Source organism: Anas acuta, chromosome 3, assembly GCF_963932015.1.
Source record: "Anas acuta chromosome 3, bAnaAcu1.1, whole genome shotgun sequence".
Taxonomy (NCBI): Eukaryota; Metazoa; Chordata; class Aves; order Anseriformes; family Anatidae; genus Anas; species Anas acuta.
The window spans coordinates 4591955-4616372 of NC_088981.1; the positions used below are offsets into that span (position 1 = coordinate 4591955).

Below are 24418 nucleotides of genomic sequence, written 5' to 3' on the forward strand. Positions count from 1 at the left end.
TGTGGATGGCCACAGTAAAATAAAAAACACATTTTGGCCTTTTTGTGTTGTTAAAGAAGACACAGAGTACTTTGATTATACATAAGCACTGGAAATATCAAGTCCTGTGCTTTTGAGGGGAAATAGCTTTGAAGAGTGGAAAAAGGAGTTTGACATTATTATGCCACCAATTTCTTGTTGGTAAAAATTAAACAGAAGCCCTAGAGCTCCTCCTTTATTGGAAGTAGCTGGTACTAACTTCTATCAGAATGATGGATTAACGGCACCAATGGTCTGATCCAGCAAGAAAATCTCTTTATTAAAGAATTGGGAGAAAATAATAAGGATTATGAGAACAAATTTCCCCTCTCCCCACCTTTACTGTTCATGGTATGTCATAGGTATCACCACCTGTATTTATCATAAAAAGTCAAGTTGTATAGCATCTAGTAATGAAATATACTTTTGTTTAATATTCAGAGACAAGGACCAGATATTATTTTTCTCTGCTACTCAGTCACCCAATGATATTGGGCAAAAAGATTAATTCCTTTGCTGATGATAATCCTGCATTTTGACATCCTTAGATTAAAATGCTAAATATCTGCAAAATATTGTATTAAGTACTACTTTTCTATCATTTAATTTCCACTGTTAAAAGAATTTGTCATTGCCCAGTTAATTAACAATGTTCTCTTAATATGAATGCAGAGTTATTGAAGATATACTTGCATGGAATATATACATTGTTGATGTTTATTCCAATGAGTTTCAAAGTAGAACAACAGAAAGCACTGATGTAACCTACGTGAAAATCATTGCTGTTGATGAGGCAAACAAGGAAATACCTGCAGAAGACGTAAAAAGGTTTGTACAATCGATCTTCCGGGTATCACATCTATACAGCTAGGTTGTGTTTCCCTTAACATTATTAATGTCTCAACTGGATGAGTTTTGATGACATAACAGTTTATCTGCCACTTACCTAAAAGCTCAAACTGATTTTTTAGAATTCAGAAAGCCTACATTATTTATTCAAAGGTAATATCCAGAGTCTGGTGAGAGCATGAATATGGCTGTTTAATTGTGCAAAATAAATTTTAGAAGTCAGTTTTACAGAAAATGGAAGCAGAAATAATGTCACTAAAATAGATATTGCCTTCACTTCTGAATTGCAGAATTTTGGTTAAAAACTTAAATATCAGTTGTATTTTACATTTGTTTCATAACCTTATAGTGGTATGAACGCATGCTCACGCAAACCTGCTATTAAGGGGAGCTGCTGTTTAAAAGCAAATGATTTCTAGACTCAACATCTCTGCATAACTAGAAATGGGTTGTGGTTGAAACAACTAAAAGAGCCTGTGGTCATAGGAAGCACTCTGCATGGATGATCTTAGGGACAAGGTTCAGTGGGTGATAGGGTAGTAGGGGGATGGCTGGACCAAACGGTCTTGGAGGTCTTTTCCAACCTTAATTGGTTCTGTGATTCTGTGATCCCTTTTCGCTGAAGAAAGCACTCTTGGTGTCTCTAAACTGTTTATACGTGGCTGCCTTGATCTGGATTTAAAGGATACTGACCTCTCAAATTCAGTTTTCCAAGTTTTACATCATTTTAATTCATAAGCACCAGGACTGGTTGCTAGAAAACAGAATTTTTCCTGAATGGAAGACATGACAAGACAATCTTGGCAGACCAGGGTGTGAAATTCTGTTATTTTCTTCAGTACTCTGCAAGCTTAAATGAGGGTTTGACAAATCATTAGCATTTTAATTTTCTGTCTACAGAAAACTTAGGGAGCAGAAGGCAAACATTGAGAAGGAACTTGAGAAGGTATTTTCAACAACTGTTACCGCTGCCGTGGAAGAGCCTTCTGCTGACTCGACAAGTCCTGAACTCGTTGCAACTATTGTTCTCAGTGTTCTGCTAGCCTGTACCCTCATAGCCTTCCTGGTATATGTGGTTATTTCTATAAAAAGGAAAAGGTATGCATATTTTTACTTTAACAAGGTAGTTTAGACTGACAACTGTTAGTTTACTTTAAATGTCAACTTGAAAAAGACTAATCTGATAAATTGTTCATATTTGGATCAAGCATTGCCTAAGATTTGCTGTCTATCAAAATAGGCTTTTTGCTCTAGGTATTAGGCACCTCTCAATATAGATAACTTAAAGTTGGTTTATTTTGTGTTTGGCACAAAGCAACAGCAGAAACAAATACTTTTAAAAACAGAGAAATATGGATAGCAGAAAATTCTGTCTGTGAAGGGGGCCGTAAGTAGCTGTAATATACACGTGTTAAGTCTAACCACATTAACTTGTGTACTGAAGTCAAGGGACATTTTGTTGCTGACTTCAATGCCTGTAGGACTATGTAGATGAGGAAAATAAATGTTTTCAAGAGGTTAGCTCATATTTACACTGTTACAATTAATATATAGTTGATAGTTGATAGTCGGCTGAATATGAGCCAGCAGTGTGCTCAGGTGGCCAAGAAGGCCAACGGCATCCTGGCTTGCATAAGAAACAGTGTGACCAGCAGGGCTAGGGAGGTGATCGTCCCCCTGTACTCGGCTCTGGTGAGGCCGCACCTCGAGTACTGTGTTCAGTTTTGGGCTCCTCGCTACAAGAAGGACATCGAGGTGCTTGAGCGGGTCCAGAGAAGGGCGACGAAGCTGGTGAGGGGCCTGGAGAACAAGTCCTACGAGGAGCGGCTGAAGGAGCTGGGCCTGTTCAGCCTAGAGAAGAGGAGGCTCAGGGGCGACCTTATTGCTCTCTACAGATACCTTAAAGGAGGCTGTAGTGAGGTGGGGGTTGGCCTGTTCTCCCACGTGCCTGGTGACAGGACGAGGGGGAATGGGCTAAAGTTGTGCCAGGGGAGGTTTAGGTTGGATGTTAGGAAAAACTTCTTTACTGAAAGGGTTGTGAGGCACTGGAACAGGCTGCCCAGGGAAGTGGTGGAGTCACCATCCCTGGAGGTCTTTAAAAGACGTTTAGATGTAGAGCTTAGGGATATGGTTTAGTGGGGACTGTTAGTGTTAGGTCAGAGGTTGGACTTGAAGATCTTGAGGTCTCTTCCAACCTAGAAATTCTGTGATTCTGTGATATAATCAAAAAATAGGCAATACTCAAAACTAATTGCCAGAATAATACAGAAAATAGATGCTGTGTATTAAAATTTTGGTACCAGTAATTTTACATTCTATTTGGAAAACAATTGTAAAGCCAGTCTTTAAAAAGAATGAGCAATTTAATTTTAATGCATTTATCATTTTCAGAATGTATGACCAACAATACTTGGTGAAGAAGCTACATGAAGTGGAGGGTATTGATAATCCGAATTTAGCTGACAAAAATGGAAGTCTGAACAGCCTAGCGAAACCAGAGGACACAAAGGAAGTGAAGGAAGTGTAAGTAGAATGCTGATACCACAAATTTATTAAAAAAAAAAAAAAGCATATCAAAAGACGTGTTTCTTGGTTATTCTGGTAACATGATTTTCCTTGCATCTTTCAATAGCGTGTATGTTGATTTCTAAGAACTGTTACAGTAATAGGCTATAGTATCTATGCTTCAAGGGAGCTAATACCTCTTAATCTTGTATCACAAATCATTATTGTTAAGCCTTATGCAGGAAAAAAGCTTTCAGGCTACAAGAAGCTACATATCATTCAACTGGGTAAAATCCCAGTAATTTTGAAATCAGCATATGTATTTCTCTGTTTCAGACAAGCCAAGATTATTTTCACGTAACAATTTGCAAGATGAAGGTGTTATGAATTCTCTTAACTCTCTTTCAGAACTGAAACCATAGCATTTAGCAACCTGCAGGATACCAAAGAAGGCAATGCTGACAAAGACGCACTTCAGGCCGATGAAAAGTGCAATTACCTTGAGACACTGCTATTAGATATCAGCAGTGAACAAGAAAAAAAGGTAGCTTCTGAAAATGCTGCTCTACCTAGAAATGTAAGTGCCAAGACACTGCCAAAATCACAACAAAACAGTCAATTGGCTTTTCAATGGCAATGAATGGAGTGAAAGTTGTTTCAAATTACTGAAATAATTATTAAAAAAACTGTAAACTTGTGACTGAACTCATCCATGAAAAAAAAAAAAAATCTTGAGTAATGACCATCTTTGAGGAGGGGCTGTTTGTCTCTGTTTAGGAGGGTGGAGGAGGAGGATTGTGTGAAGCAGAAAAGAAGGGTGGTTCTCTTCCATCTTTTGCAGAACATGTACAGGACAGGGTTCTCGTGTGTTGCTGCTCCTAAAGCTTGCAGCCTTGAAGATGACGCTTTCATTGCAGGCTTCAGAGGCAGAATACACATTAAAGTGATGCAACTTCTGGTGCTTTGATTTTGTCCACTCTACCATCAGTAGCTTTGCCTCAGCTGTGTTCTTTGTTTTCTTGCAGGACGCCTCAAAGCATGACTCAGCTCCTTCACCTACACCTGCCCCTGACAAAGGAATAAAAGGAGTAAAATTTTCAGAAGCGGCCATTATTTTGGATACAGAATCTGAACTCAATGACTCCGATGATGACGGCTTTTCGCAGTAGCTGTGCTTGGCGAAGAGAACTTTTATGAAAGCCACAAGACTGCTGTAACAATACAAAATTAAATGTGTAATAATAGGGGGACGCTACCCGCCTTCTAATGCTTGCTACTCCTGTTTGTGCTGTAAGAGATGGACAAGAAAGAAAACCAGCGGTAGAGCTGTGGCACGGTTGTGATGCGGTTACTTTCCCAGGACGTCTTACGGGCTATTCAATTCTGTCTGTTATGAATAAAAGGAGACAAAAGCAAAACGCAAAAAAAAACCCAGCCAGCTCCCCGCTGCGCTGCCTTTCCCTTAGGGGCAGACGAGGCGTTTCTCGAGCCTTCGTCCCCCCTTTTCTGCTCTTTTCGCCCTCACACAGGGGTGGTGCGGGCGCGTTTCGCGCCGCGGCGCCTCCTGAGGGGCCGGGAGCCGCGCGGGGCCGCCTCAGCGCCGCCTCGGGGGAGGGGCGGCTTCTGGCACCTTCTGTCCGGCGGCGCGGGCGGGCCGCGGGCTGCGGGGCAGCGCCATGGCCAAGTGGGGGCAGGGGGACCCGCGCTGGATCGTGGAGGAGCGCGCGGACGCCACCAACGTCAACAACTGGCACTGGTGGGCCGGGGGCGGCCGTGAGGGGACGGGGGGGAAGGGGAAGGGGAAAGGGAAGGGGAGCGGGGGCCGGCGGGCGCTGACGGCGCCGCTCTGCCGCCGCAGGACGGAGCGGGACGCCACCGGCTGGTCCAAGAGCAAGCTGAAGGAGGTGCTGGTGGGGCTGGCGGTGGAGGGCGAGGCCGGGCGCTGCGAGATCAGCGAGCTGAAGCAGGCCGAGGGCGAGGCGTCCTGCAGCAGCCGGAAGGGGAAGCTCATCTTCTTCTACGAGTGGAACCTGCGGCTCGCATGGAGAGGTGCGGGGGCGGCGGCCGGGGGGGGCCTCGTGTGGCGCCGGCGGCGTGAGGGGAGCCGGGCGGGGGGGGGCTCTGAGGCGATCGCGGGCGGCGCGGGGCGGGAGGGCAGCGGCCAAGCCCTGCTGACGGGGCGCCGCTGCCTCTTGGGGTGCCCTGTCCAGCACGGTTCGTGGTGGCCATCGGCTGCTGATCGCGTTATTTATTTATTTTTCCGCGTTGGTGTGGCTGAGTGTGGCTTCAGCGTTTGGTTGGGTGAGGGTGGTGCTCCCGTCAGAACAAACCTGGAACGGAGACCAGGAGGCTTAAAGAAGTGCTCGGGCTTAGGTTGGGCTCACCTCGGTGGCTAACAACGTTATAAGTGTGTTATGGACCAAGAAAATAGTTACACACGCGGTCTACATCTTAACACAAAGGAAGGCAAACATAAAAAAAACCACGGGAGGTACGCTTTGTATCAGCGCAATGTAAATACTTCCAATCCGTTTTTTAAATAAGCTAAAATTATCAAAGTTTTTAATAGTTTTGCTCTTGTTTGTTTTATTTCAGTGTCTAAAGCTTAGAAATAGGCGGATATGCAGTGCTTCGTTGTTTACATTTCTATACAAATTCTTCATAAAATATTTCCCGTGTTGGATCTTTGTGCCCTTCAGCGTCAAGTGCAGACAGCCAACAGTGGGCTAGGTGATGGGTGAGGTTGGTTTTGAAGGAGTTTGCTGCTACACGGTGAAATTCTGCAATAAGCTGAGGCTGTTTGATTTTTGTTTGCTAGCCACCACCTTGTGCGTTTCCTGAGAGCTCTGAATTAGAAACGAGAGTTAAGACCAAACTGCGAAAACAGTAGTTTCTGTAATTATTTCCTTCTGCATGTCTTCCAGGATAACTAGGAATTCAAGCAATACTTAAAACGTGGATACCTAAGAACAAAAAGATGTAAATCCTGAAATTTGCAGCCAGTTTGGAAAGTCCAATTTGGGAAGAAAAATATGCCCCTTAGCAATTAGGATTACAGAGCACCGAGGAAGTGAGGAACTGACAGTGTTTAATGGCACTGTAATTGAGCAAAATGGCTGTTCTCTCTTTCACGTTTTGAGGATGTAATGAGTATTTTAATGGATCGTTCTACGTGGTGATGGAAGCTTTATGAGGACTGGTGTATGTCCTTTTGAACGTGTATTGCAACAGTGGTTTTATAAGTTGGTCTTTCCAAGAAGCATGCTTTTACTGTTGATTTCCTAAAATAGTGGATTGTCAGAAAACAAACCAAATAATCTTTTTTTTTTTTTTTAATAGTAGCTCTGCTACTGGAGTATTTGTATTTTATTTTCGTAAAAGGTAATAATTTTGCTTACATTACAGTGATAGTAAAATTGTGAGTCCGTACCACAGCTGTACCTGCAAAACGTTGAACCAACTTTGTTAACTGGTGGGACTCTACTGTCCAGCACAGATAACATCTGCATCAATCCCTTGGACAACCATTTTTTTTCAAAGGAGAGAAAGTCTGTTCACTGTTTTTATATAAACCTAAATTTGTCATCCTGGCCTGCGTTACCAGGGAATCTGTATTTTAAGAGTTCTTAACATTGGAAATAAAATTAGCAGAAGGGATAGAAGTCAAGGTTGTATTTTGCTCCTAAAAAATTCTTCCTGCATGCTTGCACTTATTTCTGGGGAGAGTAGCTGAACATAAGACTTGCTTTAACGTGTGCAGAAACAGTGCTCTGTAGTTTTGCTGGTGCTAATCCTGGAACTGGAAGGACAGAGTAGAGAGAAAACTGAGGAGGCTGCATGGGAGGTGTGTTGGGTTCTGAAGCGTAGTAATGGGGCGATTAAGTCGTTCACCTGGCTTCCTACTCGAGCTAACAGGTTCTCCTGGGAGACACTGAGAAGCCCGAGGGAGGTCCTGTAGCTCGCCTTTTGCTGTGCGGATGTGGCTGTCCTTCTGGACTAACTGCCTGCGTCCCATGCTGTGCTTCATTGAATTGTGCCTAACAGGGATGGAACCTCTGCACCACACTCCACTTCGCGTTACTAACCACCGTTCACTCTTCTGGCTAAGAGATGTCTGAGTGTTTTCTTCGTGTACTTCAGTGTGGCCTTGACCTTTAGCCAGGAGGTTGTATCTGCGCTTCGTGCCGCCCCGTAGGCTGGCGATTGTTTCAGGGTGTAGGCAATGAAGGGGAGTTGGTATTTAGCTAGCTCCTTTGAAGGTGAGAGAATCCAAATAAATACGATGCTGGCCTTGATGGTAACTCTCCTTTTGCAGTCATGCTTAACACTGGGTTGTTTGGATTTTAGTCTTGCTGATAGAACAGCATGAAGATAACTGGATTTGGGGCAGAAGTGCATGCTTCTGCTATTGCTCTCTGAAGAAATTTTAACATGATCTAAATGGTGAACAAATTTAAATAACTAAATGCTTTTGTAAGGCAAGGGGGTCTCCACTGGAATGAAAACTTTACATCAGATCATTCCTTACCTTAGACCTTGCATTAAATCCTTCCACAGAAAGGTCTAAAGCAAGGAAGCACGGGACAGGGTTCCTGCTCCAGAACCCGTGTATCGAGCTCGTAGAGCTTTATAGCCCTGGAGGTAAGTGACCGTGGGCCTTTGCCCAGAAAGACGCAGGAGCAGAGCGTGTTCTCTGGTCCTGCACGGTCTGTCTGACGGGTGCAGTATTAGCGGCAGTTCTCAGTACAACTGTGAAGAGCAGAAGGATTGTTCTCAAACGTTCACAAGTGGAGTTTCCTATTCTGTGTTTCAGTCATCCACCTGTCTGTCACACGTACGTGTGTTTGATGGTCATGTTTCTGTATGGTAGGAGCTTTCAAGGCACTCGAGGAGGAACAGCTGGCATTCCAGGGAGCTTCTAATTAATGGGCAGAGAAATTTAGGGGAGGAGGAAGTTTGTTTGTTTTTTTTTCCCCTGCCCCCTTTATAGATTCATGTTCTGTGATGGCAGACATGTCTTTGAAAGTGGAGAGTATTAGAACAGCTGACAACTGAAGATGAGAGCAGAATGGTAGTGTAAAATGAGCTTAATGAGAGGGTGTACCTGTGTGCGTGTGTGTATACCCACTGACTGCCCCATGCAGGAAATACAGTTCTGAGAACAGTTTACTGTGCAAGTATTGTGACACATTTGAGACTTTTTGATGCTATTTAGTTCCTTTAAATTGGATTCTAGGCAACTTGCTTCAAGTAACAGTTTTGAACAACTGATTTCCAAGCTCTTGTGATGGGGGAAATAGTTTTTAATAATGCATTTAAGAATTCGTTATGTTAATACAGGTACAGTGAAAGAGTCTGGTGAGAAACATAAGGGATCTGTTGAAATTCCTAACCTGTCAGAAGAAAATGAGGTAGATGATACAGAGGTAGGTGTGAAATACTGATATGGCTATATAGGTTCAGAATTCTTAAGTAAAGCGTTAATCAATGTATAGGCATCGTATTTTGATTTATGCTCTGATTAAGTGGGATAATTGCACTTGCATAGTTTATTTTGCTCTTCTTGTTTTCATTTTCATATTTGGAATCTTACACTTATCTCTGTTCTCAAATTTACCTACTAGGAATGTGCACGGTTTTCTTTGCTAATTATTGTTTGTGACTCTATACTAACTACACATTTGAGAAGAGCTCTGATTGTTAAAATCCTAAAGAAAAAACAACCTAAAACTTAAGGATTCTCCTAGTTGGTTGTTGTATAGTAGTTGACACTCTGGCTTCTACAGATTCCTCAGCTTTGCTGTGTATTAGACAACCGTTTATACTTGATCTTGAATAAGCTGCTCTGGAAATGAGATACTGCATTTATTTAAGTGAAAACCCAAAAGGATGTTTTTCTAGCAAAGGTAGGATAAATGGAGAATATAATGAACTTGAAACTGCAGCTGTCCCCTGAGTATAGTAAACAAAATATTCTCTTCTATTGCCAGAATCCAAAAAGCTAATGTTTAGATGTGTCTTAGACTTTGTCATTGTTCTGTTCCTAGATAAATGTTAGCAAAAAGAAAGGGGAAGGCGATGTTCTGAAGGACCTTATGAGAACTGAAGGAACCACAAAAGTCAGAGAGGCCCTCAGAGATTATCTGAAAGCACTTAAAACAGGTAATGTAAGGCAGTGTGCTGCGTATATTTTTATGCAGTCTTCTTTCTCAAAGAGATGGGTGACACACTGGCAAGTCCTTGGTGGGTTTTTCTTTTTTTTTTTTTCTTTCTTTCTGACTGTCACCGGCTGAGGTAAAAATGTTAGTCCTTGTAGTCAAGATCTTTGTTGTTGTCAACTGTGTAGTGTCCAGAAGCTTCTGTAGTGATCCAGGTTATATTTTTGTTACACGTGCTGACCACAGAGATCACTGCAAGACCTGCAGGCTGCCTGGTTGGCTAGCAGAACAGGGCTCTGCCCTCTTTGTCCTTTTGCTGATAAATAGTTGAGAAGTTAATGGAGATGGCGTATGCCTTAATGGGCAAATCTTACTAATTTGGGGTCAGGTATTTTTGAAAAGCCTGTATTTTTGGTGCAAATTGCTTTTTGACTCTATGGGTAATAAAGACATACGGGTTAGGGATGGAAACCAGATTGGAACTGTATGGCCTATTCTGTGCTCCCATCTTTAATGTCCCATTTTGTGCATCCCAGTGGTTTTCCCCATTCTGCAGTTTTGGCCAGCAGTCTTCATGACACAGCACAATGTCAGGGCGGTTGTACGGCTCAAATGTTGTGCTGAACAGTGCTCTTCTTCACTGCAGAGTTTACCTTGGGAATGATTCTGCCAACGAAAGCTGCTGGTCAGGATGTGGCTGCTGAGAGAAAACTAAGTGGGAACGCTGTGCAGGTATGCTGGCTTCAAGTGTCGGACACATTTAATACTGTCATAAGTGCAGTCCCTGCAGATTTTGCTGTGGTAACAAGTGTGTATCCCTGTGGTTTCCTGCAAACATGGAAGTCTTTGGGGTGGCACTGCCTGCTCATTGCTGTGATCAGGGCATGTGACACCGAAATGCCTGTCACAGAACCCAGGTGTGGGTCTGCTGGGTGGGGATACCAGCGTGTATCTGTAACGGTGCTCTGTAAGGCTGGGAGCTTCTGCAAGGTGAGAGTGGAGTTCACCAGCACTGGTCACTTCCCACAGTCTGAAGTTAGCTGTCTTTGTCTTACAGATGTCTTTGGTGTGACTTACTTGTCATTGTGTCACTTCAATTAGTGGATGCTTGATTAACACTGCTGTCAAAAATGTGGAAGTACATTGTATAGTTACTGTATACTCACAACACAGCACGTGTAAGGTTGAACGTTCAGAACTTAAAATTGCCTGATTTTGCTGTCATTCATGTGAATATTGTTTGCTTTACAGGCTTCTGTTTCGCCACATTCTTCGGATATAGTTGGTGTAAAAATTCCAACCGTGAAGATCGTTATGAGAGAAATATTCAGCTCTCCAGCAGATGAGCTTTACAGCGTCTTCACAACTAAGGAAGTAAGTGATGCTTTCAGTAGAAGAGTTTAAGGGTTGTACGAGGAAGGAGGCATTCATTACATCTGAATAGTTGTGTAAGTGATAAAATGTGTAACATTCGTAGTGTCAGGATAATTTTCCCTAGGTACATTATATGGAATGAGAGAGGTAATCATCTAGAAATCAGTGAGCTGTCGTTTTCTTGTAACTTCACTAAGTATTTATAATTCTGATAGTCATTATTTGTTAAGTTTTGCTGAAAAGATTCATGTTTTAAGCCACTGAGGAATTTCAGTGGAGAAAATGGAAAACAGTTGACTGATGCTGAGGTAGTGTGTCAGGTCAATGGCGTCCTACCACTGAACAAAAGCTAGCTCTCCGACCTAGTTGTCAAGTTCATGAGATAGCAAGCAGAAAGCTCTGTAAGGTGGCAGGAGGAACATTCTGCTTTACATGTTTAATGGGAGCTTATTAGGGTGGCTTAGACCTTTTTTAGTCCTCAACTTAATAGGAAGAAAAGCCACATTCACAAAATAATATTGCAGCTTTATATACCATATAAATAATATTGCAGCTGTATATACCTTTATATACCTCCCTTGTCTCATAATATGGTGCGTTATTTATTAGTGTATGGTTGCAGGTGACTGACTTGTGCTGTATTTTTTTCTTCCTAGTTGGTACAGAAGTTTTCCAAGTGTCCTGCTGTGATTGAAGCTGAGAAAGGAGGGAAACTCCAGATGTTTGATGGCTGTGTCAGTGGTGAATACGCAGAATTGGTGAGAACAAACAAAACCTATTTTGCACTTAAAAAATAGGGGTGGAGATGGTTCAGTTTTTTCTTTGAGTTAAAAAGTACCTTAAGTTTCTGACATGAACTGAACAGACATTAGAAAAGCTCCTCTACAACAAAGGCAGAAATTGCTACTATGTGATTTTTTTTTCTTCCCCAGCAAAAGAACAGGGATCAGTTATACTTTAATGACCTGCTCTGGGGGAGGGAACTGAGCACCATCTTTCTCTCTTTTTTTTTAATTAATAGATTAAGAGGTATTAGAAAGCAGGTTTAAGTCTTATCTCCCTGTGTTAAACCACCACACTCCCAAATCTATTCTTCATGTAACTGGAGAAATGATCTCTCTGCTGTTCAGGGCATATATTTCACTGTCTCCAACTGAGTGCTCTTGCAAATACCAAAAAAAAGTGGTGATTAGAGCTCAGCTCCGTATTTGAAACCTCTGAAAACCATGTGCACAGGGGCTGAGTTTAGACTTGGTATCTTATAGCTATCCAGATGACAGGGAGTAAAGTGCAGGGGTGAAAGCATGATTTGCCCCCATTTCAAGGTCTGCAATAAAACCGGTATTTTACACTAGTATTTAATCAGCATGACCTTTCCATACAGAGACGAAAATAATGGAATGTAGCAAGTTGAGAGTTTAATGAAAACAGTTTATTTACAAACAGACAGACAAAAAGCAATTTCCATACTGTTTGCAGTGGTGTTTTTGCTTATGCAAGATAATGTTCCTCTCCTTACTTTTCAGGGAAGAATTAGCATTCAGTAGTTGCAGTGTGAATTATCCCGAAAGCAGAGAACAGGCTAATGGGAGGAATCTTCTTTTCATCCAGGTCCCAAGCCAAAGAATTGTCTTGAAGTGGAGGTGCAGAAACTGGCCTGATGGTGAGTCTTTTTGAGGACCCCTAACAGAGGCTACAGTTTGCATGGAAAAAAAACAACAAACAATAACATGACAGTTAACAGCCTTGCTAATTGGAAGCTTGCTTAGTCTGTGTTTTTTAGAGAACAGTTTGATGTCCACAGAAGTTATCATCTGAGAAAACAGGCTTCACTCAGATGCAGGCAAAAGTAGATTAAGTTAGCTACCATACATTTAATTTAACCCATTGAAAAACACTTGATTGAAATGTTCTTTTTTCTTCCTTCAGAACATTATGCAACGGTTACCTTGAATTTCAAGGATATGGCTGCTGAAACAGAACTGCAGTTAGAGTGCAAAGGTGTTCCTGTTGCTAACGAAGATAGTACAAGACAATGTTGGAAGAAGCAGTATTTTGAAGAAATACGTATTTTACTGCAGCAATCCAAAGACAATATGGAATGATAACAGCACTGTAGTTTTGTTAGGGCATTACTTTTTATACATTGTTAATTTTTTTTCGTATAATTTATTTGTGGGAAGAATAAAGACCCACTTCTATAATACTGTATATAATTTAAGCATTATTTATGGATTTTTAGTGAATGAGGTGGCCTCTAAGTCAGACTATGTATATAAAACAGGTTTACTTGGGGAAATTGATCTCATTTGCACTTACCTACAACTTAACTTGAGAGATCAATTATGATTCAACTGCAGTAAAATACTACCATCGGAGGTAGGTAAGCTACGTGAATCAGTAGAAAGCATTTGCGGTTCTCTAACATTCATTGTATTAAGTGGCAAATTGTCTCCCTAGGAAAGGGGATACTCATCAGAGGTGAACTGAAAGGGATTATAAAACAGATGATAAATTAGATCTTTCAAGAAATGTGGAGAATATAGTTTGCGGCCTCTTCAAATACCTTTTTTGAGATTGGTTTAACTGCAGACGGAATTTGTTTCTAACACTGTAGACAGTTTTAGGGAAAGATTATTAAAAATGCCATGTTAATCTGGTTGGTACGAATTGCTTACCACTGCTAAGTCTGCATGCACTGTACTGCCTTACTTGACCTCAGTGTGAAATTTAATTTGGAAGAAACAGTATTCATTTTTTCCTCTTGAAATTCTGTACATCTCCCACTCCAATAATTTATGACTGTTTGCAATTCTTTAGCAAACAACTGTTTGTTAGATAAATTTGATAGGCAAGTAGTTGGGAAATAGAAAGTAAGGAACTGTTACTCTTAATTATAGCCACACTGAGGTTAGCAAGAATAACTTAATTCTCAAATGAGTTAAGTATGCAATTTGAAACAAATTTACCAAGAAAGGGCAAGCTGCCTTTGGAAAACATGGTTGATTCAATAAAATGCATCATTTTACATGCAGTTTACTTTCTCCGTTAACTGATATGTCTAACTAAATGAGTTTGTATAGGAGTTAAGTCCCATATATTTTATTTTACAGGACACCAACATATGACAACCCCATCATACAAACTTAAAATGATGCAGAAGATAATGATGTGCTGCTGTTTCAGCAGGAGAGGTTTTCCCTTAAAAGTTTGCAGTTGGTTATCCCCTTTGCACTTAGGTGAGGTTTGTTGTACTAACAAGAGCAGACACCTAACATCAATAGAATATATGTACAAAGACTGTTTAGTAAACATTGCACTACTTTTGTTGTAGGTGTCCATACAGAGGGTGGAGAACAACCTCTTGAAAAATGCCATGTTTTAGTAGATTAGGCTTCTCTCTTTCTAACTCTTTCTAATTTTTTAAAAGTACAGGTACCTTTTTTCATAAATATTTAAGAAAATTTGCCTAACCTTTTCTATACAAAAGCAATTTCCATCTAGAGTATATTGGTTGATGAAGGGGCAACCTTTAGGTAAAAGTAGAAAATCTAGCTATAAAATTGAGATCCCTAAATTAAATATACGCTAAGAGACTTTGTGACTATTTTTGTTACAATCTGAGAGTAGTTACTTACATCCAAAGTATTAGTTCTCCAAACCACAAAAAATAATAGCAAGTCTCTTCAAACAGTATATACTGCAGCCCTAGTATGTTTCTGGAAATATGCCTCATATCACTTTTCCCTACAGTTAGCAAAAGCTTCCATTTTAGGGTCGCAAGTGTCCACTTGTATGATTTACTGGCCTGAATTTTCTCATCTCCTTCCACTAGCAGGAGTAATCCAACTGGACCGATCGCAAAACACCAGTGTAAAAAAAGAAATGACTTACTTGTGTTCCTGGGTGTTGCACCACTCACTTCCAGATGTGGGACAGCCAGAACAAACAGGAAACTGCTGCTGCCACTGAGAGGTCTGAGACTGTGCGAGGAGGAACAGCCCCAGCCAGCTCTGCGTTCCTCTTAAATGCAAGGTGTAGTGAACTCGAGATGACCTGTGGTTAGCGTTCTTCTTGTTCCCTCAGGCCTGCACAGCTGTAAGTTTGATAATACATATAAGCTTTCTTTAATTTAAGACATTAAGTACCTACCTCTTCATTGCTTTAGGCTGGCCCAGCAGAACTGGGCAATGAGTTCCTCTGCTTTCACAGCCAGGAGGAGTTCTGTTTGACTGTCCTTAGGGGCAAAAAAGGACCTCTTTTTGGTTTTGCTTCACCAGCATTCCTGCACCCTGCCCATCTTCACTGTAGGTGCTGGAACTTAGCTGACATTAGTGTTTTATTGCTGACCTGAAAGTTCAAGTTCTGCATTCAGTCATATTGGGATTTAGAAGGCGTGTTCATTTTACTTGTACTAGGTGGTGCTTTTCTAGCACTTCTAGTCATACCTAGTATAAAGGGGGCAATCACCATCTTAGAGAGGCAAAACAATTTATTCTCGAGTATTAAAACTCCCTATTCTCACAGATTCCCCAAGACTTTACTTAAAATCAAAGACTGTTAAATTATTTGTTATCCTCAGTCCTTGAGCTGGGATGGAGCAAAGTTAGGAATTACTTATCATTTGGTAACAATACAATGATAAATAATTTAGTAGCATAAATTTAGTTTGTTTTATAAGTTAATGGTTGTTTAAGAGTTCCCAATACAACAGAACTGGAAAAGTAGAGGCGTGGAGACAGGTAAAGAACGTTTGAGGAAAACAATCACAAAATGTATTGGAATTTGTGTGTTTGAAAAAAGGCACAGGAGTACAGAAGGCATTCTAAGCAGAGCGAGCAGCGTGAAGAGACAAAGCAGGAACAGAAGAAAATAGTTTGCGATATAACACTTTCATAACACAGTAAGTTTCTAGACGACCAACCTCATCTCTGAGAAGGCCAAAAGGAAAAATAATTTAAATGTGAAACGGAAGAGTTGTTAGAGGACAGCCGAAAATAGGTGTAGAGAATGATCTTCACAATTTAAGCCCAGGAGGCAGGGGCTAGCTGTAACAGACTATGCACAGTGAGGACAATGAAAGGAGAAACAGTTTTAAAATCTCAGTTTTGAAGGGGTTAAATGAGAGGTGGGACCTCTAGGAGGAAATACAAACAAATTAAGTCAGAGTTGGGATGAGCTGTGGAAGAGAATAAAAGCTTTACGAGAGGGAGGAAGACACTTGGAAGTTTCTTTGAAGACAGGCAAAAACAATGGTGTTCTTGAAGGCAAAGATGTACAAACTAGAAGAATGATTTAAAGTAAAAGGAGGGGAATACTATGCAAAAAATAATGACTTAACATGTAAAATAAGGGACAATAGAGGAAGATGAATGAAATGGGTGCAGACTTCAAAGGGCAAAACAGATATGGAAGAGATGGCAAGTGCAGGTACCACTTAGTTTGTTTTAGGAAACTGAAGGCAAAGAAATATAAACTAGAAAAATGATTTCAAGTAAAAGAAGGGCAACACTGTGTACAAAACTAAGTTTTTAGGAAACTGAAAGAAAACTGGAAAAAATTACCAGTAGAATTGCAGGAAGACTCGGTTTAAAAGGAAAAAGGGAAAGGTAAACATAAGGGTAATCTTGACACAATTTTTGAACAAAATAATAGAAAAGCTAGTATTCAGTCAGTTTAGAATCATCATCTAATTAAAGCTAATCAACATTTTTTAATAAAGCATCAAACAAATACGATCTAGGTTTTTGAAGGGGTTACAAGGGGAACTGCTGGCATAACACAACTTATGTAGGATGTGTGTTTTACTATTTAAAGGTATTTACTTGAAGAGCTACCAAAACCAAAATACAGCATCACTGAAACAGTCTGAACTTGAAAGTTCCAAGAGGCCTTGTTAATGAAAAACGATTATCAAGTAAATGGACTTCCAGTGGAATTCTAAAGGGCTAGTTATGTCTTTGGGAGAATAAATTATAATAAAATACAAAAATTACTACTGACAGTATTTTCAAATCCCATACACAAATATGTAGGGGAAAACATCTTGAAAATAACTTAAAAGGACCTGTCATTGACCAGCTGAAGACTGCAGAGCTGCACACTGAAGGGGAAGAACTATGCTATTGTATCACATATGTGAAATGATTGCTAAAATACCTGTATTTGGTACAAAAAGGGCATTCACAGTATCAGGAAAAACAACCCTCGCAAGACAGAATCCTGCTCTCCAGTGACAATTATGGTATGATCTCATCCTGTATGAGAAGCCAAAGCCCAACAAAATGCTATAGCCAGAGCTGAAGTCTAACAACATTAACAAAACGCAGATGCACATTTTTAATAAGAGTAATTAATTGCAGAGACTACTCACCAAAGGGATAATTTGATTTCTTGAAGCTCTTAAATTGAGGTGTGATCCCAAAGTTCTTAACCACAAATTCCAAGGCGTGGTAGACTTGATAGATGAATTCTGATGTCGTTATGTAGAAGTTCTGACTAGAAACTGTTGAGGATTTCTCTGACGTTGCAATCTATGGAGAAGTTGATCAGAGAAGGTAATAAGGTTATTCCTAAAGAGAGTAAAAATGTAATTAATGTTTGAATAATGATGAGACCAACTTAAGACCTCACCAACATTAATTTAATGGTTGTAAATACAGGAATAAAAGTGCTAATGAAAGGGAATATAAAGCATAAACTGAAGACAGAAATGACTGTGGAAGGTTAAAAAAAATACAGAAGGTTAAAAAAAGAAAGAATAAATTTAGAGAGTAAGAGAAGTCATAAAAGCACCACACAGCGGAATCATGGACAAGTAAATGACGCTAAACTGCATTATATGGTAGACAGAATGAAGAAAGTCAAAAAAAAGACATGTCATAAAGATATAAAACCCCAAATGACCTTAGATACTGGAAAATGAAGCTAAAAATTGTTTAATCAGGTTAAAATCAAAATCACCGACAATCAGAGAGGTTAACTACAAAATGGATATTGCTCAGAAATAACACGAGGAAAGGTGACGAGAAGAGATGATAAAGTCAGCCCAGCGTTTAAGGAGGCAGAGAAGGTGTCAAGAAAGTGTGGGAACATGGCCCCAGAGGCAGCACAGGTAGAGGAAAGTCAAAGATGACAGCATAGGAAAAAAGGGGAGAATAGTCTAACAAGGGTTAAAATTAAGGGAAGAAATGAAAAGGTCTACTGGTTTCTTCCACCACTTTGTTATTAAACGCTGGAGAAATAGTAAAAAACAACCAATCCCTCTCAACTGTGTGACTGAACATGCATGCACAGTAAACCAAAAAAGGAGCAAGATTTACATAAATTATATACAATTGAGCATCGTTTCGTTGTGCACCTGTTTCAGTTTTCAAGTTGTCTTTGATGAAAAATCCAAAGACTGAAGCAACATATATAAACAAATGAAAAGTCATCACAATCAGTTTAATGAAGTGCACAGAATAGCAATTGATCATGTCAATAAAAATAAAACAATTAATTTTACATCAAGTGTGCTTTATTTCCTCCACAGGTATTCTGTTAAATAAAGCACCATATATATACTGCCAGGCCACAGCTAAAGAGGATTCTTTACAGAATCAAATTTCTTGTGGTTGTTTAGTATACAAGTAAACTTAATTTTGATAATAAGAACCACAGCGATCTGAGGCAATCTGCCTCTATTATAAGGTACAAAACTGGCACAGAGGACACCATATTATACACAGTAAAAATGCCATAAGTTTAAATTACATCATACAGGGCAAGGAGGCCCTGTTCTCCCAGACAGCCATATTAAATGAAAGCCACTACAGTGAACTCTTAATTACATAAAACATATCCATTATCTGATTGCCCTTTAAGAAAGTGTACGGTAGATGCAAAAAAATAAAATAAAATAAAAATCTGGAGTTCTGCCTGACCAAGAATTAAGCATATAAATCTATCTTGCCATTCAAGCAGAGAGCACTGGACAAACTGAAGCACAAAACAGAAATAAGCAAAACTTATACAAACAGCATTTTTTGGGGAAAAAAAAAGACTTAAAAGCAGACATGCTCCATCTAATGTCAAGAAGCAGCTTGGTTTCCTTTTCCAGATATCCTTGTGACCACATGAATCGTAGACTCAATGGTCCTACACAGGATGTCTAAAATGTCATGCTGCTGCATATGACTAAAAAGTCCTCTGGAATGGCCACAACTGATTGATAAACTAGTTTCAGGGTCCTGGGATGGTAAGGCTTGACCATCACAGCTTCTCAAATCTGCAAGGTCAGATAAAACCGCTGAAATCGATGTGGAAGGAAACTCCGAGTCCTCCTCAGCTACAATGGAATCCTTGGAAGTCTGCAGGTCTTTAAATTCTTTGCATTCTTCAAATTTACCATTTCCTGACTGCTCTTCTGTGTGTTGCGACCTCGTTGCTAGCATTATGTCTTCTGAAAACGAAGATGGAACTTCCATTCTGTACTCTTTGACAGAACTGTTTTCAGGGGAAGGAGGATCTTGTTCAGTGCCCGGATCAATGATCGAAGAGTCCCGCGTCTCGTTATCTGAAGTGCTTGTTGGGGTCAGTGCCTCCTGGGGTTCAGTTTTTATATCACTGATACAGCTATCTACAGTGTGCTCCTCATCACTGCTGACCCGTCTTCTTTTTACAGGAGTAGCTCCTTCATCGTCTGTAGGAAAAAAAACAAACTAATAAAAACTGCATTGTTTTCATGCCATACATCCACATAACAGGCCATCTCTTTCACATTTTTCATCTGCTTCCATATTAAACATATCATCTGCTTCCATATTAAGAAATACTTATTTTCTTAGAGACAATTCGTGTAATTGTTTAAAATTTTAGTTCCATAATAAAACAGCATTTCTTGTGTAGTTTCAGGGATTGGAACCAAGAAATGGCTTACACTCTGTGGTAAGAAAAAAATGTGTTAGGTTAATTTGTAAAAGTTTGTAAAATTTTAGCATTACAGTGAAATCATGATAGAAGGCAAACCTTTAGTTTTTCTTTCTTTGGCTTCTTGCTCTTGTAGTGAGTTTCTTTGTTGTTGACACGCTCTACATTTGTTTAAAAGCTCTTGTAGAGTTGGAATCAGGGCTGAATTGAGCTGTTTGGGAGTGTGCACTGAAAGCAGCAAGGCAAGTGCTCGGAGGTCCTAAAAAAAAAGGAGTCAACAACCATAACTAGCCTCATTTCCAGTTTGTTTCTGGTAAGAGCTTCACACAGAGACATCTGTGCAGTAACTAGAGGCTTCCATGTGTTCTGAACATCCAAAAGATCAAGTTATAAATACAATGACACTACCAAAATTTCCCAGTCTCTACTCACATGCTGACCTTAGCGTGTAGCTGTTCTAAGTGGGTAACAAAACCGTGCTGCCCACTGCAAAATGACATCTTTTGCTGGGTTAGAGCATGCCAATGGTCACTGCATTTCGTGGTGCTTCCCCTCCTACAGTAAGCCAGCCCCCAGTCATGTGGTTCCCACTGTCTGCTTGGAGACCCAAGTATGTATCCTGTGTGTGCTGAGAGAAGGTGTGCAAGTGGAATGGAAACTTCTGGAGAGCTCAGACTACTGCTGCGTAACTTTCTGACTATCTTGTTGATGGAGATGAACACTCCCAGCCAGACAGTTCAGGTAGCCTCCCGTGCTCTCCTCAGAAATCCCACTTAAGCATGAAGTTAAGCTAACAATGCCCACCTCTTTAGAACCTGCCGCATAGCACTGAAGAGCTTCCACAGAAAATAAGCTGCCTCCTAGATGATACTGAACGGCTTAGAAAAGACTCACCCCATTTAAAGTAGAGCTTGCTTTGGAGATTTCAAGTCTCTGGTTGCTGAAGTCAGATTCTAGGCTTTGATACTGGTTTATTAGATTTGTAATTAGAGTATTGATTAAGTTGGCACAGTTTGCTTCAGAAAACACCTGCCCCTGAACCTGCACAAAGAGTAGATCCTTTTTAAACCACAAAAAAATGGAATTGTGAAAACAGTATCCTAAACTGAAATAACAGACCTGACTGCATTGCTTGGAACAGAAACTATCGCTAAAGAACCACCTACCTTTAGAAGAAAATGGGTCAGAAAGGTGTATACAATGTTGTTGTTAAGAAAGGTCCTTTCATCCATTAGAATGCATTTTATATATTCTGCAAAAACCGGATCTTCACAGAGGAGCTTTACACAGTTCTTTGACATTGCAGACTGGTAAAGAAAGAAAGAACACTGCAGAGTCATCACTGGAACTACATCACAGCGCTAACACCATCAGCAACAGCTGTCTCAGCCAGAGCAATCTATCCAGGCCCACTGATATTTTTAACTCAAACCGTATGGTTCTTAATGATAAAAGTATTTCAGATCAATCAGCTATTAGTAAATTGTACAAATCAAGTATTGTTAATTATTTCATGTTTTCCTTTCACAAAGATAACATAAGCAGAGGTATTTTCAAAATAGAATTAACATTTAATGTTTTGAATGTTTAAGCAATACCCACTGGTTAGAATTCACAGGTTAGTACCAGTTACTGTTTTTTGCCCGTATTTCTGTTCTGTTCTCAAACCCACTGGCTTACCTGAGTCTGACAAAGCTCAGTCCAAAGTTTGGGGAATAATGCAAGATGAAGTGGTAAACCTTCATATGCAACTAGGACACCTGTTATGAGAAAATAGTAGTTACTTAGTGAGAATGATTGAAAAATCTTCCTTGGAGACAGATACTCACTTCCTCATTCAGTTACCAGTCCTCAAGCAGTACCAAAGTGCCATATCGTTTGATAAGACCACATTCTAAACATTTTTTATAATCAGACTGATGGTCTGTGAAGTTTTTACACTACCTCTAATAAATACACGTATCCCTTTAGTATTGCTATGAAATGTAAAAAAAAAATAAGAGCTGGCTTTACTTCTGGGTCTGTAATTAGAATCTGGCTAGATGCCGAATTGTAAGAACTGAATTGAAGAGACAGCTCCCAGAATGCTTATCTCTGTAACAGCTGTATTTGTGTGACTGCAATGTTTGTGCCTCTGCACCTACCACACTGAAAAACAGTTTATCCTGAGTCCTTGGTGGAAAAAATAACCACCATGATATGCCTTCAGAGTGACGTGCAATTCATGGGGCAACTCAAGGCAGGATGCTGTCCTGCAGAGAACCAGACAGAATGAGCGGAGCGGCCAGATAAACCCAGGAATGCCTTGCTCATAACAGAAAAACAACGCTTACACTGTGACAGGAGGAAACCCAAACACTGGTGGTACTTAATGGCAGAGCTGATACAGTATTTATGTTTTCAGGTACAAACTATGTGACTGGGTGGTTACTGATTTGGTTAACTTGTGATGGGTTCCCAGAAGATGGAGTGAGACACATCCATGTTTTACAACAGAATCAACACCATCAGCGGCTGTCTAGATGGTCCACATGCTCCTGGGAAGATAAACAATACTTGCCAGAAATGGCATTAACTGGAGAGATGATGTAGAGCTGACACAAAGCCATTTAAAAAGAACTAACTTTTTAGTTAGTTTAGTCGGCAAAAGAACCAATTTCAGTGAGTCCTGTATGAAACTGTAAATGTGCAAGGAGACTGAATTCTCACTGGCTGCCGCAGGTCCCTCCTGGACAGGCCTGAAGCCTGACAGTCTTGTAGGTAAGATGGCAGCGCATCATTGTACACACTGCACAGTTCTGTGAATTAAGGAAAAGTAATTTCCAGAACAATTAGTGCAGCGATTTTCACAAGCACTGCTTTTTCTTACAAATCTTGAATATAAAACTTAGTGGAGAAGTGCTCACAACTACCACAGGAAAAAAAAAACAAAACACAAACTTTAAGCTGTTTAACTTTCATACTTACTCATTTTAACTAATGTTTCAGTAAATTTTTCACAGTTGATTGCAACTCGGCATAGTAGATGAATGAACTGATGATAAGAAAAGAAGTAGTCTAGCAGCATACGATCATAAACATCATCTTTGCCCTGGAGATTTAAGAGAACTTCATTTAAACTACATAAGCAACTGGACCGCTACCAGATTTCCTAAGCATCCCTGCACTTCTTCACCTAAAACATTTCATCAAATACTACAGGAAAACATCATGGGGATTTCCAGGTCTAACCCAGTCCAGCTGTGTTTTGCTGCTCTGTCCTTGTTAAGAACAACAGAGATCGGAGCAGGGATGGCAAGTCAATTCCCCCACCAGTAAAACTTTCTATTTTCCTCTATTGTAGGATTCTGAATAAACAGGCTGAGAAGATGCAAAGTTATATGAATAGCTTATCTTGAAGAGGATGAGAAAAGAATGCAGTAATTTTAAATCATATGCAGATATGTAAACAGGCACACTACTACTTTTTAAATCATAATGTAAGTTACTGTCCGTGCAAGTCAGAATTTTATCAAGACAAAGCTTCACAGGCGTTCAAAGCAGTATTTTCAAGAATGTCCCAAAGCAAATGATAAACATACGCCAAGGGTCTTGTATGCCAGTATTTTAATATATTATGGATGTATGCACTCAAAACGGCATCAGCTTCTGTAAACCAGATAGCCAAAAGGAAATCTCAAAAATTCAAGCAAACAAAATGCCATCTTATATAAAACAAATGAATGAAAAATAAGCATGCAAAAACACAGGTAAACATAACTGTGGATGGGGTTTTGAAGGCTTTGAAATTTTCTGGTTCCCAATGTATATGAATTCATCATAGATTGTAAAGTACTGTGTCATATAATATGACTTTTCAGTTCAAATATTTACATTATTTTGTTTCACATCCATTACCACTGGATACATGATGGAAAAATATAGATAATTTCTGGTTCTAGGCATTTTTAAACTTTGGTCATACAGTAAATTTGATGGTGCACAAATACACAAAGCATCATTTTGAAAGCTTTAAAAAAGAAGGGTTACTTACCCTACAGTAACCGTGCTTCTTCGAAATGTGTTGCCCACACAGATTCCCATCTATGTGCACATAGGCCCCATGTGCAGGAGATTGGATTCTTTCTGAATAGCAGTGTCCACTGGGGCTGTGCCTGCACCCAGTGTGTCCTTGCGACCACTGTACCTGAGGGCATAAGGGGTATGGCGGCTTCAACCACCACTCAATTCCTTCACCGATAAGAATCCCCCATGACAGGGCTCTGCGTTAGCACAAGAGGACCACCGCAGAATCTGTGTGGACAAAGCATCTTGAAGAACCACGGCTACTGTACAGCAAGTAACCAGTTTTCCTTCGTCTAATGATTGTCCACACATATTCGTGTTAAGGTGGGATTCATCTTACCTGACTTTAGCTATCTATCATTGACTCGTGTGAGCAATCCCTGCTGTCAATGGAGAGGGACTCCTCCAGAGGAAGTGTCACTGATCCAGACTCGGATCACTAAGGCAAGAAGGATCAGCCTCCTTCTGAGGTTACCGATTCCTCTCCATTAACCACAGGAAGGGCTGGGCATAGACCTTCTAGATAGGCAAAGTTATGT

At 40.2% G+C, this 24418-nt stretch overlaps 3 protein-coding genes across 12 annotated transcripts in view; 2 read left to right on the forward strand and 1 right to left on the reverse strand.

Moving 5' to 3' along the window:
• The window catches only part of LOC137853222 (protocadherin Fat 4-like), a 43795-nt gene extending 39076 nt beyond the window's left edge, over positions 1–4719 (forward strand). Inside the window, exons 40-44 of one of the 2 annotated variants that reach the window (XM_068675354.1) lie at positions 691–846; positions 1768–1965; positions 3259–3381; positions 3781–3949; positions 4398–4719. In XM_068675354.1, the coding sequence (XP_068531455.1) occupies positions 691–846; positions 1768–1965; positions 3259–3381; positions 3781–3949; positions 4398–4541 (790 nt within the window). In that variant the 3' untranslated portion in view covers positions 4542–4719. The remainder of the gene's footprint in view (positions 1–690; positions 847–1767; positions 1966–3258; positions 3382–3780; positions 3950–4397) is intronic. The other variant, XM_068675355.1, reaches the window with a different exon arrangement.
• A 167-nt stretch (positions 4720–4886) lies between these two features.
• On the forward strand, positions 4887–13938 carry LOC137853230 (activator of 90 kDa heat shock protein ATPase homolog 2-like). Its single transcript, XM_068675375.1, has 9 exons — positions 4887–5128; positions 5231–5421; positions 8713–8798; positions 9420–9534; positions 10177–10262; positions 10782–10904; positions 11561–11662; positions 12516–12567; positions 12834–13938. The coding sequence occupies exons 1-9, from the start codon at positions 5049–5051 to the stop codon at positions 13007–13009; spliced, it is 1011 nt and encodes a 336-aa protein (XP_068531476.1). The 5' UTR covers positions 4887–5048; the 3' UTR covers positions 13010–13938.
• Positions 13939–18321: 4383 nt separating this feature from the next.
• USP34 (ubiquitin specific peptidase 34) overlaps positions 18322–24418 on the reverse strand; it is a 128372-nt gene continuing 122275 nt past the window's right edge. For 6 of the 9 annotated variants that reach the window (XM_068675353.1, XM_068675347.1, XM_068675346.1 and 3 more), the window contains 7 exons: positions 23848–24000; positions 22782–22905; positions 21495–21574; positions 20981–21121; positions 20709–20855; positions 19914–20073; positions 18322–19587 (listed from right to left, as the gene is read on the reverse strand). In XM_068675353.1, the coding sequence (XP_068531454.1) occupies positions 18977–19587; positions 19914–20073; positions 20709–20855; positions 20981–21121; positions 21495–21574; positions 22782–22905; positions 23848–24000 (1416 nt within the window). In that variant the 3' untranslated portion in view covers positions 18322–18976. The remainder of the gene's footprint in view (positions 19588–19913; positions 20074–20708; positions 20856–20980; positions 21122–21494; positions 21575–22781; positions 22906–23847; positions 24001–24418) is intronic. The other 3 variants (XM_068675352.1, XM_068675351.1, XM_068675350.1) reach the window with 1 other exon arrangement.